The sequence below is a fragment of the Aaosphaeria arxii genome (assembly GCF_010015735.1).
Source record: "Aaosphaeria arxii CBS 175.79 unplaced genomic scaffold BU24scaffold_4, whole genome shotgun sequence".
Classification (NCBI taxonomy): Eukaryota; Fungi; Ascomycota; class Dothideomycetes; order Pleosporales; genus Aaosphaeria; species Aaosphaeria arxii.
In genome coordinates, this window is record NW_022983477.1 from 2471452 (window position 1) to 2491748 (window position 20297).

A 20297-nucleotide genomic window follows, 5' to 3' on the forward strand; every position below is an offset into this window, starting at 1 on the left:
CTTTTCATTTGTGACACCAGAAGCTTCATCTGCATTCTCTTCCTTCTCCTTCGGTCGGGGTGTCGCGGTGCGGCTCGGCTGATCATCCTCGTCCCCTATCACGAACTCTGGGTCAAATTCTGAAGGGTCAGGTCCCTTTCCTGTTAGCACTGCCTTGCTGCTACCATCTCCATCTTTCGATCGAGAGGGTCGCTTTGAGGGAGAAAGATTCCTTGAATTTGATCTTCGAGGCGCGGAGCCGGGCCGTGATCCTCCTTTCTGGGCTTCAGCTTTCTGGCGTGCCTGCTCCTCCGCTAATCGTGCATCGATGGCACCTTTGATCCTCTAAGGGACAGCTTTGTCAGAGCTTAGACGCATCCAGATGGAGAGGTCTCATACCTGAAATCCTTGAAACATGTTCGCTATATCTGATGAAAGCCAGCGCTAGCAATTGATAGAAGAAAAGTTAACAGAATGCCATTGTTGATTTGTTCGTTTGGTTGCCGTCAGCTATTCTGCGACGTTACTACGGAACATGGCGACGACGCTAAGCCACATGTAATGCGACAAGGATGGGCGTCGGTAAATTCGCGGACCGACTTTCACTACTAGAAAATTATTTGTTCCGCTCACCATCCCACTTCATCGCCGTTAATTGACAACGACACTCTGCAAAGAATGGCGACTGTACAGATCAACCTCCCCCTTCCCGTCCTACCGGAGGGATGGGCTGGCGAGAAGGACTTCAAGCCCATCAGCCAACTCAGCGCTGCCAACGACCGCAACATCGAGCCCGTTGGACCCCACTTCCTTGCCCATGCCCGCAGAGTACGTCAAGGCCCATGGATTCACATTATGTCTGCTAACATTATTGGCCCATGTAGAAGCGACATAAGCGCACTTTCTCTGAGGATGACCGCATCCAGGCCCAGGCAAACGTCAAGAAGGTTGAAGACGACGATGAGGGCGAGATCAGCGAGCCTGAAGATCCCGTCCTTCTCCAGCGTGAAGCCAAAGACTGGAAGGTTCGCTCTCCTACCCAAATTATGTCACTAGCAGAAAACTGACTGTGTTATAGAACCAAGATCATTACGCTGTTCTGGGCATAGCCAGGTACCGTCACCGCGCCACTGAGGAACAAATCAAGAAGGCCCACCGCAGGAAAGTGCTCAAGCATCACCCTGATAAGAAAGCCGCAGCAGGAGGAACCGAAGACGACCAGTTCTTCAAGTGTATCCAGAAGGCCACCGAGGTGCTTCTCGACCCTGTCAAGCGCCGTCAATTCGACTCCGTGGACGAGGCCGCCGAGGTGGAGCCCCCGACCAAAAAGGAAACGCAAAAGGGCAACTTCTACAAGCTTTGGGGCAAGGTTTTCGAGTCCGAAGGCCGTTTCTCCAACAATCAGCCTGTACCAAAGCTTGGCAACGAAAAGAGCACAAAACCCGAGGTCGAGGCGTTCTACAACTTCTGGTACAACTTCGACAGCTGGCGATCTTTCGAATATCTTGATGAGGATGTGCCGGACGACAATGAGAATCGTGATCAGAAGCGTCACGTTGAGCGCAAGAACCAGAACGCACGCCGTAAAAAGAAGACCGAGGACACCACCCGTCTTAGGAAGCTGGTTGACGATGCATTGGCCCTTGATGAGCGCATCAAGAAGTTCAGACAGGAAGAGCACGCCCAGAAGAACAAGCGCAGATTCGAGAAGGAAGCTGAGCAGAAGCGCCTTGCCGAAGAGGCTGCTAAGGCCAAAGAAGAGGCTGCCAGGCTCCAGCAGGAGAAGGAGGCTGCTGAGAAAGCTGAAAAGGCTGAGGGCAAGAAGGCAAAGGAGGCAGCTAAGAACGCTGCGAAGAAGAACAAGCGTGTGGTCAGAGGTGCGGTTAAGGATGCCAACTACTTCCACGCCGGTGGAGATGCTCCTGCCGCTCAGATCGACTCTGCCCTCAACGATGTTGATCTCATCATCACCAAGATTGACAATGAGGAGCTGGCCACTCTCACCGGCAAGCTGAACGGCCAGAAAGACGGCGGTGTCATCACGCAGATCTTCCAGGATGAAGTTAAGCGACTTGTTGGTGCTGGCAAGTTGAAGGATGGCGAGGCAAAGTCTCTATCCGCATAGAAAACTGGGAAGTTATAAAAAGCATTGGCAACTAGATTCACGATAGACTTCTGGCAATACATATGAGAGGATATTTTTCCCGCAATTACTTAGTACCATTCGTCGTTCTTGACAGTAACTTGGTCTTCAAGTCAAAGACAGCACTCTGCGTAGACTCACAGTGATGTTTGAATACCCACTCTCGCTTTTTATTGACATTGCCGGGCTGTTAATTTTCAACATGAACGCAAATGACACTATTCATCTTCACGGCTTCCTTACTACTTACTGTACTGAATGAGATGGATGATGAAGATGCCAAGAGGATATGTGTAACCCATGCCACCTCACCAAAGTAGCCACACACAGCCACAGCCCACCACGATTGTGGAAGATTTAATCAATTGCTGGAACATCCGAAGCGGCAGAAAGTCATGGCATCGAGCATAGCGAATGGACATGGCTGAAGCCAAGCTTTGAACAATTACCGTGACTACCTACCTCATCTCATTCACTACTAAAATCCTAGAGCTCCCACCAGCGTAGTATAAAACCACAATCTCTCGAGTGGACCCTTTTATTTCGACTACCCACCTGAGCATTCGTCTCCTAGCCTGACGCAGCCTCGGAACGTGTTATAGGATCGAGTGGAAGCCCAGAATACAGTCTTCTCCAAACCCAACGAGCTTTGACGTTCGCAATTGCATCAAAGCTTCAGTAGCCGCGACTCTCAGCAGACACCGAGTGATAGCCAAGCGCCTACGGTCTACCTATCGCAGGTAGGTAGGTAGGTAGTCATCGTGGCATTCGTAGTCACGCCCTTGCACAACAACTCATCCTTCGTCATCACGGCGCCCCCGCACCAAGTACTCAAGGTTGCGACGTACAACAGCAGCAATACACCTGTGAAAGCGCACCTTGCGCGTGCAAACCCTGCAGCAGCAACACCAAACTGTCGCATTTGCCCATAAGGCAAAGTATCATTGAACGGCCTCGTGCCTCTTCGATTACCCCCGATAGCGAAATGAGCGAATCCCCCACGTCCAACGCACTAAGCAACAGCTCGCCCGCACCAGTAGCAGACCGCCAGGGAGTGAGTCCTGTCGCAGTCACTGCCATGGAACCGGACACGACACAGGAGCCTCGACGGCTATCGATTCAATTCAAACCGCATGTAAATGTTGCACTACCACAGGGGAAAGAAAAGCCAGCTCGTGAGAGGCGTCGGATGTCCTCACCTCCCCCACCACCGTAAGTAGCGGTTCGTCCCCATGGCCCCTCTCTAGGGTCTTATTAATGGCGGGAATGCCCACCCTCTTCCTTGTCACCCGACTCAGCCTTGATCTTGATTGCGCACACGTGCCGCTGGCCAGGAAACATGCCAGAGTATGCTTTATCGATCGTAGGAATGGGTTCATGAGCCTTCATTCAGTTCGGCTGCCTCCTATGATCCTCATTCAAGACAATTCGTAGTCATTCGCTAACATCTCTTCGCAGCGTCTTCCGAAACCGCGTTTCCTTCGACACCTTCGACCGACCGGCCGACTTCATTGAAGAGAACTCGTTCACATTGATCGCAAAGCATAAGGATTATGAATATACCAAGCGCTCGAGGACATTTCTCTGTGGGTGCGATGACAACGAGTACTCCGAGTATGCATTGCAGTGGCTCATAGATGAGTTGGTTGACGATGGTGACGAGATCGTGTGCTTGAGGGTAGTGGAAAAGGACGATAGCATTGCAGGGGATCGCAGTGTGGAGAAAGGTCGCTATCGTTCTGAGGCAGAGGCTCTGATGCGACAGGTGCAAGAGAAGAATCACGAAAATAAGGCAATCAGTCTGATATTGGAATTCGCCGTAGGAAAGGTTCAGAAAGTCATTGACGAGATGGTAATTCATGCCAAACTATGATCACTCACAGAAATTCTGACACCGCACAGATCAACATGTACGAACCAGCCATCCTAGTTGTCGGTACCAAAGGCCGCAGTCTCGGCGGCTTCCAAGGCCTTCTGCCAGGTTCAGTGTCAAAATACTGCTTGCAACATTCTCCAGTCCCGGTCATCGTCGTCCGGCCCTCCTCCAAGAGAGACAAAGCGAGAGTGAAGCGTGCGCAAGATCCAAGCCGACACGCATACCGGGAGTTATTGGAAAAGAGTGGTTCGCAAGGTGGCCCACTACTAGATGCAAGCAATCGTAACAGTTTCATTGCTGAGGAGGATCCTGCCTCAGACGACGAAGCTGCTGCTGTTGCTGCTGCGATAGGATACAAACCTCAGGTCGATCCCAGCCCATTGGCTCAAGTCGAGACTGCCACACCGCGTGCTGATACGAAAGAAGTCGGCAGCGAGGCCCTGGGCGTAGAGGACGGAGCGAGCACAAGTGTTGAAAAAGTGGATAGTGTGGACACCGAGGGTACCTCAAGCACGGATGATGCACGCAACCCAAGCAGCCTAGGAGTTGTGATGAAGAGCCCCGAGCTTCAGAATCTAGAGAGCCCCGATATCACCGACTCCTCTTCTAGTAGTGACGAAGAAGACCAAGGCGGGGTTCCAACAACTGAGCCCGCTGTCTCGACCGATGCGGCGGCCAAGTCCGGGGACGAAAGCACCAAGGCTACAGAAGTAAAGCCCCCAACAGAGGCCTAGCATGAAGAAGCTTTTGCAGGATTAGGTATTGTCAACTGGAGTCGAAACATAGAGAAGACGCTGCTGTCGAAATTATGACCGAGAGTGGGCAGCAACATAGAATGTTTGGAAGCGCTACAGCACTGCATATAGCACGCTTAAATGTCAAGTTTCGGAAACACGATTAGGAAACATGCAAGCATGGGCTGAGCCGCGCGTTTCATGAGGCTGATATTCACTCCGAACACAAAGCATAGAACAACCACAATAAAGCCACTGTATGCAGTAGCTTGTTCTTGCCATTTATCTAGACACTGGGCTTATATGATATAGTACCCGCTCAAGTATTCCTAGGTACATATCAATGAAGACCTCAAAACAATAGGTATCATTTCTTTCCACTTTCAACTATAAATACCGTGATGGGGCGCCTCGCTGGGGGACTGATCTTGAAGATGACGTCTGCAAGTAAGTGGGGCCCCGTGCCTAACAAGGATTCCCGAAACGCATTCCGCGTGTCGTTCTCAGGAACCGCCGGCACCACCTTCTGTCTGTCACCTTGCGTTCGCCTCATCAATCTGGCTCCCTGCCATGACCCATTGTATCGACATACAGACTCCAAGTCGATGGAAAGTGCGCTCCTCGCCTACGACCCGAACGAAGTGGCAGTAAAGTAGGCGTCCGACCGTTCTTACAGCCTGCACATCAGATCCCAGTTCCGCCCCAGATGCTTCCCTCAGACGATTGCGATGAATGCGTTCCTGACTATCTGGTCAAGCGGCGCCCATCCGCGTTGGCGATCTCTGCCCTTCCTTTCGTCCTGACCTTCATAATCGTCGCCGTGGCCGTCTCCCATAAATTGTTTCCACTCTTATCCGGCCGCGCCCAGCAAAAACCCCATCATGAAGGAGCTCATTTGCCTAGTCTCTCGATGCAAAAACGAAGCCCATTGTGGAAGCGAATTACGATATCCTCCAGAGCGATAGCAAGCATTACGTTCTCCACCAATATCGCCCTCTCCGCCGTGCTGGTCGAGCTTATTCTTTGCGAAATATCGAACACGATCAATCGTACAACGCGAGCCGCGGCACTTAGGGTTACGTTGCCTTCTCTGATGTTCCTCTTGGTCGTGGTTACACCGGCTCTTGAAATACACTCTGTAATATCTGGGGCAGGATGGAGCGTCGGTGGAGCAAACGGTAGACAGCGAAGGATGGCTTGGATACTGGAATTCCTTGGACTCACGCTGTGGTTAACTGCATTCTGGTACATGGGAAGGGGACTATTGGGCCAGTACTTGCATGAAAAGTCATATGTTCGCGACCATGGAATCAGCGAAGGGTGTTTGGAGCGGGTTGGGATAATTGGAATCAGTCTGATGGCCTCCCTGGCTGGATTTGCGGCCGTCAGTTCCCTTTGGCAGACATTTGGTGTTAAGTACCGCCCTGTAAGTACTCATGACCTTTCCTGAGAATCAGGTCGATTATAATTCAAAACCTTTGCTGACGTGGTTAGGTCACGGAGGCGGATATTGCCCGTAAACAAGCTGGTCTTGACGCTACCAGGGACATGCTCTCAATCAAAGAAAGCCGGCTAAGAGCTTTACAGCGGAAGATGTCTGATGCTCCTCAAGAAGGCTTTATGTCCCGTGTTGTGGGCACGATCCGGGGTAACCCAGACGTTCAAGAGCGCAACACACTACAGCTAGAAATCCAAGGCCTAGAAACTATGCAGAACACATTGCAGAACTCGCTCTTGGTCTTGCAAAACAGACGCTCAAGTCAACAGCGCTCCCATACCGTAACTGGCCGCTTCCTCAATCTTTTCTCTTACATCTTTGCTCTGTATTGCTTTTACCGCGTGGCTGCTACTGCCTTAGCGACTGTGCGCCGGTTTTCCTCTCCAACTACCAGCTTCTCGAACAGCGATCCCATCAACAATTTTCTTGCTCTCCTAGCAAAACATTGGGATCCAAATATCGACCGTGTTGCATGGAGCCGTACCATATCTTTCCTTCTATCGGGCGTGATGCTCCTGGCATCGTTCAACAGCGTGGTTCAGACGTTCATGCTATTTGCGAAGGTCCTCCCCAGTGTCCTTCATCACGCTCGTGCCAACTTTGCGCTGCTCATATCGCAAATATCTGCAACATACGTCATTAGCTCCGCGCTTCTACTTCGCAGCAATCTGCCGGCAGAGATGAAGAGTGCCATTTCAGATGCGTTGGGTGCCCCTCTCGAGCCCGCGTTCACTGAGAGATGGTTCGAAGGCTGGTTTCTAGCAGCCAGTGCGCTGACAGTGCTAGGTCTTTGGATAGGAAAGAGGGTGAAAGGACAGGGATGGGATGACGAAGACGATCTAGGGGATGGAGATGTCGAACTGGGAAAGATGAGTTAGCATGCCTGGCTCTTTTATTGCATTATTTGGCGCAATGTATGCGGTTCTGGTGTTATTTAACTTGGCTGGCGATTCTTGAACAAGGATATCTGCTTAGAAGATATATTATAGCGCGAATCAACATCGAGCTTTTCACTTCCCGATACCCAAGACATGGGCAATACGTTATGCATCTTCGTATCGCCCACGACCTGCTCGTACCAACCGAAGCAGTGCGAAGCATGCAAACTTCCCCATTCCCCACATCTATTTCAATCAATTATTACAGCCCGATTGCTCGATCAGCAATCTTCGTCAGCCACGCGATTCTTCAAATGGCGTAACTTGACGTCGATGCGATGCCATGCGATCCCCGATGTGACGCGCTAAGGGCGACGTCATAGTGGGGCAAACGTAGGTATACATATGGGAGTTGTGAACGACGCCTTCGCTACATCTACACTGAACTCAACAAATCCAATTTCTTATTGCCTAATCAACTTGAAACTATTGTCTCCTCAGGTAATGCCATCTCAGGTCTTTCCACAGATAGATCCCTAACAGTTATATAGACCGTCCTAAACAAACACTTCCGTACGTCGCAACTCATATAGTCCTCAACGATTCTTCCCTCTTATGTGCACAACCAAACAAACAAAATCTAATCCATCTCCTCAAAACAGAATCACCTCAGAATGTCTGCACCCAACCCCGTCGGCGGCCGCCAATCCCCCGAGCCTGAGCGCCAGACCGGAGCTCAACAGCAGGATCCCCCAGCGTCCAAGCCAAACCAGGCCGGCACCGAGACCAACGAGTCGTCCGCCGACCAGAGGGCCAACCTGAGCTCAAACCCAACTCATCCTCTCGCAGAGCATGCTGCCGAGACTACCAGCAAGAAATGAGCGATCCCCTCCATATGTTGCTCCAATTGGCACCGAGTTGTGCTATAGAATGAATGCTAGGGAAGGGACGATTCAGAGGCCCTTGTTTTCTACTACCTCTTCTTCGATTATGAGAATCATGTTTTAGTAAATGAAACACAGTATAATGAATCAATCATGGCGAGGCCATTCTGTCGTCGTAAAATCATAAGATGAATTTCACACCCTATATCAATGCTAACATGCCAATCCAATATCCGTTCGCGCCACGACTGGGGCGGCAGAGTGGGCCAACGTTTAACCAATTCCTCACTCGGATTAGCGCGATTTGAACTGATCGGGATTGCAGAGAATCGCATAGTGAAATTCGATCGTGAGGGGTGGGCGGGTATGCGGGAGTTTTTTACCGCGTACTATACTTTGCTTACGACTTCAAGAGGGTTTGTGGGATTGGTTCATGATCCAATAGGTAGTGCTACCTCACGTAAAACAGCAAAAATGAAATTGTCAACGCTTACCTGATACTAGATTTTCTTCCATGGCCCCCGATACAGACCACATGCTAGAATTCCTTGTAATCATTTACTCTCATCTCTCTTACTCGTAAATATGGATATGATCAACATCTTACTTGAGGGAGCCCCCTCCCGGACCAACTTCGACCATACACCCTGACGCTCTATGCAACACCAAAAGGCAAAATCCACATTAAATCATACAGGCATCTTTCCCACTTCAAAAATTACCAGAATACCATTTATCAGCAAGGGTTAGATTCGTTGAGCCGTCAATTGATAAAGCTCTCTGTGCGGTGGTCACTTTGTTCCCTCGCAACAAAATTGATGAATCGGTTTGTCCAAATTGTCCACAAATACATAGGCTACCTCTTTGAATGCTAGATCCGACAGATGCTTCGATACTGGGTTTGATGTTTGTATGCAAATCATCTTGGGCTCGAGGTCTTCTCTTCAGTACATGCCTCACACTATTCCATAGTCAGTTGTAGACATTTTCGGGGCTATTTCGAATCCCAAGTCCCATAAGCATTCACGGTCGTTTGCATGTAGCTAGGTGGTATCTGAAATAAATGCACAGCTCGGTGCTTAATGATCCGAAGCACAATATTACAGAGTAGAGAAAATTGATTGTCGTAAACGATCGTGTCTGTTATTATGTAGTTGTAGTCTAGCATCAAGCAGCGGGGACCCCTCTCCATTAACAAGAAAAGAAATATATACACAATAATGAGCCCCCATCGCGCCATTACAGTCCCCGCCGATTTTTTTCGAATTGAAAGATTTTTTGAGAGGTTGACTTGCCGGAAACGTCGGCGTCCATCGAACACCAGGAACAAATATGCATTCAACAACGCCAATCCAGATGCTACATTAATGCGAAATGGTGGCAAGATGTGAGCAATTCTGCAAACACAAGAGATCTAGTGTCGGTGGAATGTTGGGAATTGGCAGCACTGGCACACCCGTGAACCTGTAGAATGATCTACAATGCCTTCTTCTTAGCGGCTGCGAGCTTCTTCTCACGCCTCTTCTTGGAGGCCTCGGCACCGGCCTCGGTATCGAGGCAGTAATCCCACCACCTGAAGCTGCTCGCGTAGTTTCCAATGAACTTCTCGTGGTGAACATCGTGGTGCTCGGCGCCGGCCCAGAATGGGAGGAAGTGGTGCAGACTCCAGGGGAATTCGTAGCCGGAGTGAGCGTCGATGGCCTGGAAGAGACGGAGCACGATCCAGATGTACATGGTCAAAATGTGCAGATCACCAGTAATGGCGCAGTAGAGAATTGGCGATCCGACCGTGCCGAGACCAAGAACCATGACTTCGATAGGAGATGCGTACTCAGCAGCGAGACCGAAGGGGGCGGAGTACTGGTGGTGGATCTTGTGAATGTTCTTGTAGAGGGGTCCCCAGTGCATTACGCGATGGGTCCAGTAGTGCCATGTATCCTCGAGAACAAAAAATATGGCGATTTGATAGGCCATGGTGTAGATGCTAGGGAAGGGAACACCGGTGCTGAGTCCGAAGTATTGGCACATAGGGTGAAAGAGCCAGATCTGGGGGAGTTCGACGGTGAAGTGGGAGAAGAGGACGAGGAGAGCGCATTGCCATTGTTCCCAAGCGGTGGGGATTTTATCCTGCAGAGAAATGAGTATCAATTTGCGATGGTCGCCAACGAGTGCCGACATACCTGCTGGATCTTGTATCTCCGGAACCACGGAATCATGTCGACGATAATCCAGGGAAGCGAGCGGCCAAAGTAGACTGTCTCGTGCATCACGAAGGACATGATTCCGGTGGCCAGCACATCGTTTTGCATGTACGTGTACCATGCAAGCCATAGCTTCTCGGCGTAATTGAGCTGGACGTTGTACTTGGAGATCTCCTCGAATGAGCCCCAGTATGTATCCTGTGCCATTGGCGGCACCATGGTTGTGGAATTCCTGATGTCGGGAGGTGATCAGTCTTGGAACGGCGAGATTGGGAGGTTTGCAGGGACAATAGGGAATACGATGATAGGAGGCGGCAGAAACCTCAAGGGGATTAGGACCTACATGTTGGCGGCAAAAGGACGGGAAACGAGCAAAAAGCCCCCGGCAACTACAAATTCGAGAGGAACGGTCGCGCGACGAATCCTTTTTCGAAAAGGGAAAGTGAGGTCAAACCAAAGAGAGACCGAGAGACCGAGAGAAAGAGAAAGAGAAGGAGTGAGAGAGGGGAGGTTGTGGTTGTGGAAAAGGGAAAAGAAAGAGAGAGACAGGCCGGTTTTAAGATTAACGACGGTTGCTAGTGAATTGGGAGCAACGATCTACAGGGAAATGGAAATGGGAGGACGGGAAACACCGCCAGCCAAACCACACCACTTCAGGGTGAAAAGGATATCTACCTTCCGAGAGTCACATGATCTAACTAAACCATGTGGCCGAAACGGGTATGGCCTCAGGGTCAGGGAGAGAGAGAACATGGCAAAATGATAGGGCTAGACCAATCAATCGGTCAGATCGGTGAATAAGCCTTCTCACCCACCTCTCACCGCCTCCAGAGTCCCTCGACCTTTTCTTTTTTCTGTTCCTGCGCTTGCCTCTCCCTGTACTATGTACGAGTAGTGACTACTCGGCAGTACTCGCAGGTTCATACTGTATAAGACTCGACGAATGGCCAGATATTCCCCTGTCGGATCCTCCTTTTACCGTGGGCCCTACAAGTGGATATCATCCTCCCATATTTCTCTCTAGTCACTGTGTATACCTAGCCTAGGTAGGTAGCCAGACTCGGTCTACACTGAATTCCCCTCATCGTGTCACGTCACGTCACGCTCGTCTCATTAGGTCGGTCTACGGAAAGACGCTCCCATAATCCATCGAACGACTTTGTACCTGTCACTACCGATCAATACTGAGTATTGTTGGTCCTTGTCTCTACCCCCCTCTCTCTCTCTCCTCTCCGCTTGGCCCAACGCCAAAAATGTTGGTCGCAACGCGGCCCTGTTGTGGCTATGGTACTTGTAGATACGAGCCTACTACCATTTGCCTCCAACAATCTACTTTACTCATACTGTACAAGTACATGCACCTCGTCCACGTCAGGGGTTACGTTACGCGGGCAGCGGAACGAATGGAAGTATTCCGTACGCGTAGTTCCCGGAGACTAACACTACATTGCCCGAGTAGGCTGATAATTGTTTGTCCTTCTAGCCAACCACTGGCGACAAATGTCATATATTTACGACCAACTAACTATGCGCCATGTCCTATTCGTTTCTTGGTCAGAGAGCGGGGGTTCTGCACGCCAGAGAAAGTTGTTTCCTTCGTTTCTTTATCTCTCTCTCTCTTTCCGTCCGGATCAGTCAATTGCACAATATGATACATCTATCAAAGTATCCGCTATGTAACTGCAAAAGCCTACCCTTGTCCGCCAATATGCATCCCCGCACCCACCCATAGCAACCGGAAAGCAATCCAACGCCACGCTTTGTGATTTCAATGTAAGAAGATAGAAAGAGAACCCGATGATAGGCATGGATATATTAGTAGACAAGGATGCAGCACATGCGCCCTACGTCTCGATGATATCGTACTGCTTCCGCCAATTCTCTCGCTTTTCCACTTCAACCTCTGGGTTCCTGGCAATGGTTTCGACAACGTCTACCTTCTGCGTTTCCCCGCCCAAGAACTCGACGTTCTCCTGCCTCTTCGGCCTGATGCCAATCTTTTGCTTGATCGGATAGAAGTAAGCTGCCTTCTGCAATTTGCTCGTCCTGAGTGCTTCGTCTTCGTGACTCTCCGGGTCATGTAGCGCAACGGCAACCACATCACTGAACTCGTGCTCCGGGTCACCGGTTTGATTGGCTGTCTCGTAGTTTCGTATGCGCTCATACTTGAAGATCTTCCTCGGCCGCCCGTCATCGTCCACTCCCGTGTCAAAATTGATCTCGTCCTCATTGTCGGGATCGTTTGTGCTGAAGTTGCGCTTGATCCCTCTGACTTTGTCGCTACTCGACGGCAGAAAGAACTCGAAGTGGTAGCGGGGCAGTGGTGTAGGTAACGTAGGATCCTCTTTGTGCTCCTCGACCTCCTTGAGATACGTCTCGTTGTCTTCGATGGATTGGCCCATGGGGCGCAGGAGGGCAACGTCGAGGCGCTCGTCATAATTCTGATCACGTGCATTGCGAACGGGCGGTGCTGTAAACTTGATGACTTGGTAGGAGCCCGTATCAGGAACTGCGTCCCAATCAGGAAGTAATGGATATGAATCGAGCAACTGCAATGAAGGATTGAGTGGGTGTTTTGGTGTCTTCCATGCTTGTCTCTCTTCCGACAGAATGTCGGCCGCGCGAAGCTTGTCTCCTGTGTCTGGGCCATTGTATGCATCGGCAGGATATGCAATGTTGAATCCTTTCAAGATCTGTCTACTGATGTTGGTTGGGTCGTCCTGAGATACGTCCGCTGGTCGCCGTCTTTTAGCTTTGACGCGCATTGTATTCGAGGAGTTGCTGGATTCGAATTTGGCGCCTCCTGTGTGGTATGATGTGGTGTACTCGGTTTTACGAAGGAATGATATGCCAGACGGGCCTGCCATTGGTTTGCCCAAGGCTGTCGGAGGCCGCATCAGCGCGCGATCGGCTGGGTGGAGTAGAGGTGGTCGGTCCAGAGCTTGTATTGCTAATCCACAGGTTAATCGGGTCTTGCGAAGATTGGTGTCTGTGAAGTCATACCTGCTTCATCGCCATCGAAGACGCCTGGGATACCAACTAAATCCACTGGCATGCCCAACTCAGCATCTGCCTCTATATTCAGAGGTTGCTCTCGGGCCAGCCTCGATGCAAAGCCAGCCGATGTATACTGTCCGCTGGAGAGTCCAGTGTTGGGAATGTCCAGGAGCTTTGGTGGACATGGTGGAGGAGGCAGCGCGTTCGAGTATCGGATGCGCGCGATGTAATCCTGCTGGTAGCTTGTCCTAGCTGATGACATCTTGAGAATTGAGAAAAGGCGACTTCCTCAACGTTGGAGCTGGGTTAGAGACTGTGTCGCGACGTTGCTATCCTGAAAGAAAGTTGGAGCTCCCAACGCGCAGTGCGGAAAATCTATTATCCTTGAGCTGAAGAAGTCCTGCCAAGGCTGTCTTCGCACTAGACCTGTTTGAGAGCTCCACTACAAACTCCCCTACCAAGTCCCCGACAAATACGGTTAACGACGTCGTTATTGCAATGTTGGGGGAATAAATAGTAATATTGAGCTAACATTCGATAGTGATGATGATTCTAGATGTATATTGTTCCCGCTTGACCAAATATGGTCTGACACCCTCTACCAGGCGAACATACATTTGTGCGTTAACAGTCTGCTGCCGAGGATGTTGTACTCAGACTTGCTGATCCAGCTGTCGTTTCCATGCGTTGACAGCCTGCCAAAGACGCTTCCACCTTTCCAGGCAACTACTTGAGGATCAAAATCCCTCGGCGGCGCTCCGACAAGAATCTCCTTTCCATAGTAAGGTCGCAGTTCCCTGAGTCTTGTCTCGAGAAACTGTTGGAGAGCTGGCGTCTTGCTACCTCCACCGATAAGCATAATGCCACCGAAGAAGTCACGCATCTTCCGTTCCTCGCCACGAGCACCTTGAGTCAAGCTTTCGAGAATTGCCTGATCAAGAGGTATAACAGGGACGACCTTATCTCTCTCTTCTGCAGCCTTGGTCTTCTCTAAGATAGGATCCCGGAATATGAGTGGTTGATCGGTCTCGCCCATCGGTGTATCGCGATCAGGATTCGGCGTTCCTTCTGGAGCTGGTGAACCAGCTACAGACGATCGAGGCGTGCCCTCGGCTTCGGTCAATCTATTGATGAGATTATGGCGACTTGGTGTGGCCATGACGGGGGGCCCATTGGTGGCCTCCTGGGTACCATTGGATGCCGGTGCCTGTCCGGCAGCATTGTTAATGACAGTCTCTTGCGCAGTCGATAAAGGATCATTAGGTGCGCCATCGTAGAGATCAACCGCGCGCTGTATGACACTCCTGCGTCCTTCTAATTTTCGCGAATGATCAAATATCTGTGGCTTAAAAAAACCCTACACACAAGTTTAGCGTCTGCACATAGAGGTCGTGTCGAATATCGCCCTTACCATCACGGATAGCATTGTCTCGTCATAGGTCTTGAACTGATATCGTCGCGTGTTCTGGCCGGCAGCTCGTAAATGAAAATCCAGTGTCTGGACTGTAACTTGGGATTCATCCATGGAACAAAACTTCTGCTTCAGTTCCTCTGCTAGCAAGAAGTCGTACCTCCTCTTCAAATTCATCTCCGAGTATGGGAAATGATCGAAGAGCATCATCTTGATGAATGTCTCCGATACATCCGCACCGCCCATCTTCATGTTTATCCGCGATTCCTCAATGCACAAACCTTCGTCAACGCAGCAGATCGAAGTCTTTTGAGCACCAATGTCGACTACACACGCAATTGAGTACCCAGCGCCAAATGTAGCTGATAGACTCTCTTGTTGTAGACAGACCTTCCCAAACCCAAGGTCCTTGATAAGGATATCGAGAATCATGGTCACGTATTCTCGTTCATAGAGATCAGGGATTATGAAAACACAGCGATAATTCGCAAGATCTTTCGGGTCAGCAACCCCCAATTGGGTTTTCAGTGCATCTTCGAATATCTTTGAAATATCGTGATAAATCTGGCTCCGCGTGTTGTAGTCCTTCTCATTGAAAGTACCATTCCGGATGGGCCAGAACAGCTTATATCTAGGATTAGACTTCTCAGGAAGACGAAGGGCATCATTTCCTGTGAAGTACTCGGGTGCTTTCTTTGGATCCGTCGGCAATTCTGTCCATTCAACCTGGATAACATCGTTATGCTCAGAAATATGCTCGGCCGTTGCGCGTCGGTTGTAGTTTACTACGAGTTCCTTGGAATTGGGCAGAACCCTGCGCTTATTATTGCGCATGCGAGTTCTCAGTTCTGAGCACATCGTTTGGTATTGATTGGCAAACTAGAATCTGATATTAGCGAGTAGACCGACAAATCAGGACGGGGAATCCGCACATCCTCGCCAAACCACTTTTCTGGCGAAGCAGCTGTACCATCCACCTTCTGTCGCTTGGGGCATGGTTCACCGTCTCCCTCTTCAGACTCGCTCTCATTCCATCGCCGAGCAATGACCATGGGCACGGATTTAGGTAGGGCATCGGTACCCAGGCCGATCCTCAGATTCTGACTCCCTACGTGAAGGATAACCAATTTGGAGGAGTAGTCCTGCGTAGACGCTGCTGCCACATCTTCTGTTTGTTCCTCTGCTTGATCTATGTTGCCGTCAACAGACGCACCGAATGCCAATGCGCGGTCCTTGTCTCGCGCTTGTTGTACCATGCGTGCAGTGGCTTCCTCCTGAGGAGCTCGAAAGGCTAGAAATTGTTCTTCGCGTTTCAGGAACTCGGTATAGTAGTTCTTCTGGTTGATCATCGATACTTGAGGCCATGTTGTGAGGTCGAGGTTATTATCCGTTCGTTCGAGCCCTGTTATGAACATTAGGACTGATTCCAAATTTGAAAGAATTTAGGACATGAAATACCTTCTTCCTTAAGTTGGGCTCGGCCAGACTTCTTGCCAACCATTTTCAATATATGTCTGCGCGTCCCGCCTATAGCTTACTGCTGACTGGCGATGCTCAATGAGAGATTATTGTAGACACGCTTTGTAGCTCCAGAAGCCGGAGCTCTTTTGAAATGAGGCGCAAACAAGATCCGTCGGGATTGGCGATTACAGCCCACGGGTAGGGAGTTCGTGAGCAATTGCGCGAGAGTTGCAGAGCCGTCGCTCACTGGATTGCTGAGCAGGATGTTGCTATTTACTCGCGCATATGAACGTGATACTCCGAGGGTAGAAATGGCGAATTGCAGTCCGAGACTACGATAGGTGTGGTTAGGATGTTCGGATGTGTTGACAGCTCGTAATGGTTGTGAGCTCTGAAGATAATTGTCGCGGTGGACGCTCAACAGCTCGCGACGTTCGGCTCGTTCCATTCTTGGAGCTAGTCCCCCAAAGAGCATACGGCTGCACCAATAGTGGCCACCGTCACATTCACGACAGTAACATTTCAATAAACAACTTACCTCATCACCAACTTCTCTTCGTCAATAAACAAACATCGGTAGCTCAATATAGATCTAGGATTAAAATTGTCTAAACTGCTGTACAGCGAATGAATATAGCTGGTTATTTAGAGAGGTGTTATACAAGGATGCAAGTCTGGCCCTATCCTTGCCAAGGGATATATTCGACCCACGGCGAGTTTAGTCAAATCTGGACTTGATGTGGATACTTTCTTAGGGGCGAGAAAAGGTCTGACCACAACATCTCACTGGAAGAACACACTTTCGTCATTCTGAGCGCCATATTGTCACTACATATTTGGCTTTGTTTGAAAATCTTTTATAGAAATCGGGGATGTGGTCTAGGGGTATGATTTTCGCTTCGCATGGTTTCCATATGATTGTGAACGGTCGCGGGTTCAATTCCCGCCGTCTCCAATTTTCTTTTTGCATCTGTAGAAGACTAGACTTCTATGTCTTCTCTTTTTTGCTCTTGTATATATATATAAGGCATAAATTATTATTAAATATAGCAAAAGAAGTAGGTTTAAACCTATAACCTTTTCTTATTACTAGTAATAATCCTCTATCCTTTTTTTATGCATGTCTACTCCTAATATTGTAACGTTTAACTTGTTTTTTATTTTTATTTAGCTAAAAGTAATGCAGTATCTTTATAATATTAATACTTCTAACAATATACTTAACTACTTCGACTATAAAAATCTAAGATAGGATTTGAATTGCATGCTACTGATTGGTGCATAATAAGATATGCTTGAAACACTCGTGCCTATCTATTCCCTACAGTGTTGGTGAAGGATGTAGAGTGAAGCATTTCATTACATCTCATCTGTTATAAGTGTAGATGTAGATATAGCAAGTAGGAAATATCTTTTACTATGTCAATTAACTGTCGTGTCATATTCTGATTATAGTGCCCTATGGCTCACCATACACGGCACGTCTATCCTATCTCCAATTGCTAAATGGGTGTGAGCTCTTGACTACTTCACTGTACAGGATCAATATTGCATGTCCCAGCTACCTTTCCAAGTAGTTGTCAATGGTATCTAGCCTGCTAGCTGAGACTAGTCATCGAGATATCTAGATAAACAACTTCGATTCACCTTGAATACAAGCTTGACAGTACACCCTTATCACTCTCTATTCTATTAGCCACACTCGCTCAACATCGTGAACTCGGCTGCTTGCTATCAGATAGACTAAGCTGTCCGGAGCAATAGGGCTCGGTAGCGATTTCTCGGCTGATCTTCTAGACATCTTGGTTACATGTAAGACCGTGAAGGAAGATGTGAGTTCAGACAACAGCGTTGAGCAGCTTCTGCATCATAAACCAAATGAGCTCACTGTCTTGGGATGCTGTACTTGTATACTTGAAGCATCCACGGAGCGTAAAGTGAAGGCTTTACTTGGCTCTAGAACACTATAGAACCCTTCACGAGCAACTGTATCCTATTTGACTACTCTAGGGTTGCCAACGACTTTCACTTTGCTGAGAACGTACCTCTAGGATGCTCTGAGGGGAGGCTTAGAGTAAGTCGCCATGTACGCGGCATCGATTTATCCCCTGTTCTAACACAGAGAAACTTGTCGATAAACTTCTTTCTGCTCGCATATGCCACTCTGATAAAATGCCAAAAGAAATTAGGGAAAGACTACCTGCTAACGTCGAGATTTGAAGCACGTACCTTCTTTGCTGGGAGCAAGAATGTACTTCGCGATAATAAAAGCGAACGCTGTCTACTACAGTGTGTGGATACAGTCAGCCAAGCTCTGCGTACGCGCCCAACGTGTCATCACGATGACTTGTCGTGCGAGCTGTGATTACGCTCATATCGATAATAACTACATCGGCTTACCAACCACAGTAGTAGAAATATCTACATAGGGGTTCTGAAGCATTTGGAATGCAGATTGAAGTTATTAGTCTCGGCTAGACGAAAGTTTGGACTTTGATTTTATGAGAACAAGCAGCCCTGCCTCATGCGTGAGAGAGTAATTGTTGTTTGGGAGAGAAAGCACTGCAACAAGATGAACAATAAAACTTTGGGGACCTGGCGCGTCGCGGTATATTCTCAAAAGTAGGGGAATTTCTAAGTCCGCAGCGCAAATGCAATGGTGAGGGAAATGAGAGTCCCATGCCAGACTTCCCGGAAACGGACTTTGCTGCCATCCGCACGGGACAGTATTGAGTTGTTGACAGAGCAGTGAGTAAGTGTCTGAAGATATCACTAGGCGGTCTGTCTCTAGCTGAGATGGACTTTGCCGTTTCTGAACCGGAGACTGCCTTTCCGTCATCCGTGATGTACCCTACGTAGTTCATAAGCCCTATGGCTAGTTACCATGAAGCTATCATGTTGTCCCAACATGTAAGAGGTCGTGAAGCTGAATCTATGGACACTTCGAAATAGCATACCAATACTGCCCGAATCACTGTTGGCTATTAGTCCTAATTGATGGACTTAAGTGGGGCCTAGTGATGACCGACACATTTTACTGCAGAAATATGAACGTGTACTAGCCGAGCTAACGATGAAGTTAGAGTTGAAGCAAGTGCCTGATTCATGGGAGTAAATGTCGAAATAGGAATGCCATCGTCGTTCGGCAGGATAAATGTGATCCACTAGAGCCAGACAATGTGGAGCTTTTCATGACTGACGTCTTGTAAGTAGCATTTAGCGAGTGATATTGATTAGACGTAGACAATGTGAGGTGAAGCAATTGGTCAATTGTTGATGTCTACCATTACATTACGATCAGTATAGATAAACTATCACTCAGATATTCGATTTTGAGTCGTTAAATATATCGTGCCCCGCCACGGCAGTGTGCCTGTAGTGTAGCTCCGAAAAAGTGAATTATTCATCTGCTACACCCAGGTATAAAATAATAGTCCTGCAAGGGCACGGCTAACATTTTCGAGATCAAAATATGAGTAATCGCCCGAACTAACTACTGTAGCTGCCGCAATATAAAGTATAGTATAGCGTATACTGGTAGATCCAGTATGCTGGGTAGAACTGTAGGTAGAAGATGGTGGTGGCCAAATATGTCTGAGCTCTGAACAACGATGTTGATGTGTAACCATCACTAACCCAAGTACGTTCCCACTAGCGGACTCGACTTTGTTCCATTGAAGCTTCTCCGCGCACTACTATAAGCGAAAAAATCGTGGAGACCACGGTGCTTGTGCCTTTTCGAGGTTCGAACAGAATTGGCGTTGGGCGATTCCTGCGAGGTTGAGTAGCTGCAGGATATGTACTGTACGTTACCTTTTTGTTGACTGTCCGCTGCATGCTCGACTAGTAGGCCTTACATCTCATCGTGGACGTGGAGACGCTCCACATGCTTAAGTTGGATTCGGTACTTAGGTCCTTGAAGCACATCCTACGATCTGTTCACTTGTTAGATTCCATCCGACGTCGATGCATCGTCCGCCAGCTGCTCAGGCGTGGCCCCACTGTGACCCAATACCGTCTGAGTGATTTTACATTTGCATGATGTCCATCGGCGACTCGGTACGTGAAACAATCAGACAGCTGCAACGCTAGGAACGGGAAGCAATGCTTGAGGGCCATCCTTGACATGGCAAGTTGGTAACAAGCTGGCTGGCGTGTACCAACATGCGGTCTGAATGCTTGACGACAAAAGATGATGCTTTTACACCGCCCATATCTGCAAGGCAATTTTGACC

At 49.0% G+C, this 20297-nt stretch overlaps 7 protein-coding genes and 1 non-coding gene across 8 annotated transcripts; 5 read left to right on the forward strand and 3 right to left on the reverse strand.

The window, feature by feature from the left end:
- Positions 1–611: 611 nt before the first annotated feature.
- On the forward strand, positions 612–2200 carry BU24DRAFT_422429 (DnaJ-domain-containing protein). The gene is made up of 3 exons (XM_033527977.1): positions 612–807; positions 864–1004; positions 1058–2200. The coding sequence occupies exons 1-3, from the start codon at positions 658–660 to the stop codon at positions 2102–2104; spliced, it is 1338 nt and encodes a 445-aa protein (XP_033384433.1). The 5' UTR covers positions 612–657; the 3' UTR covers positions 2105–2200.
- A 907-nt stretch (positions 2201–3107) lies between these two features.
- Positions 3108–4732, forward strand: BU24DRAFT_462296 (adenine nucleotide alpha hydrolases-like protein; the record flags this gene model as incomplete). Its single annotated transcript, XM_033531988.1, has 3 exons — positions 3108–3334; positions 3581–3974; positions 4025–4732. The coding sequence occupies 3 exons, from the start codon at positions 3108–3110 to the stop codon at positions 4730–4732; spliced, it is 1329 nt and encodes a 442-aa protein (XP_033384434.1).
- A 439-nt stretch (positions 4733–5171) lies between these two features.
- BU24DRAFT_422432 (uncharacterized protein) lies at positions 5172–7249 on the forward strand. Its single transcript, XM_033527978.1, has 2 exons — positions 5172–6158; positions 6227–7249. Exons 1-2 carry the CDS (start codon positions 5439–5441, stop codon positions 7106–7108), a joined length of 1602 nt encoding a protein of 533 aa, XP_033384435.1. The 5' UTR covers positions 5172–5438; the 3' UTR covers positions 7109–7249.
- Positions 7250–7549: 300 nt separating this feature from the next.
- BU24DRAFT_422433 (uncharacterized protein) lies at positions 7550–8210 on the forward strand. Its single transcript, XM_033527979.1, has 3 exons — positions 7550–7609; positions 7660–7681; positions 7771–8210. Exon 3 carries the CDS (start codon positions 7783–7785, stop codon positions 7987–7989), a length of 207 nt encoding a protein of 68 aa, XP_033384436.1. The 5' UTR covers positions 7550–7609; positions 7660–7681; positions 7771–7782; the 3' UTR covers positions 7990–8210.
- A 1258-nt stretch (positions 8211–9468) lies between these two features.
- Positions 9469–10400, reverse strand: BU24DRAFT_433297 (uncharacterized protein; the record flags this gene model as incomplete). The annotated part of the gene is made up of 2 exons (XM_033529963.1): positions 9469–10119; positions 10173–10400. The coding sequence occupies 2 exons, from the start codon at positions 10398–10400 to the stop codon at positions 9469–9471; spliced, it is 879 nt and encodes a 292-aa protein (XP_033384437.1).
- Positions 10401–11613: 1213 nt separating this feature from the next.
- Positions 11614–13546, reverse strand: BU24DRAFT_370035 (Paf1-domain-containing protein). Its single transcript, XM_033524417.1, has 2 exons — positions 13197–13546; positions 11614–13143 (listed from the first exon to the last, which is right to left on the reverse strand). The coding sequence occupies exons 1-2, from the start codon at positions 13450–13452 to the stop codon at positions 12038–12040; spliced, it is 1362 nt and encodes a 453-aa protein (XP_033384438.1). The 5' UTR covers positions 13453–13546; the 3' UTR covers positions 11614–12037.
- A 147-nt stretch (positions 13547–13693) lies between these two features.
- Positions 13694–16471, reverse strand: BU24DRAFT_441454 (actin-like ATPase domain-containing protein). The gene is made up of 4 exons (XM_033530444.1): positions 16060–16471; positions 15534–16003; positions 14602–15480; positions 13694–14547 (listed from the first exon to the last, which is right to left on the reverse strand). The coding sequence occupies exons 1-4, from the start codon at positions 16100–16102 to the stop codon at positions 13789–13791; spliced, it is 2151 nt and encodes a 716-aa protein (XP_033384439.1). The 5' UTR covers positions 16103–16471; the 3' UTR covers positions 13694–13788.
- Positions 16472–16930: 459 nt separating this feature from the next.
- On the forward strand, positions 16931–17017 carry BU24DRAFT_t38. Its single transcript has one exon. It is a non-coding gene; the product is annotated as a tRNA-Ala (tRNA).
- Positions 17018–20297: the final 3280 nt, after the last annotated feature.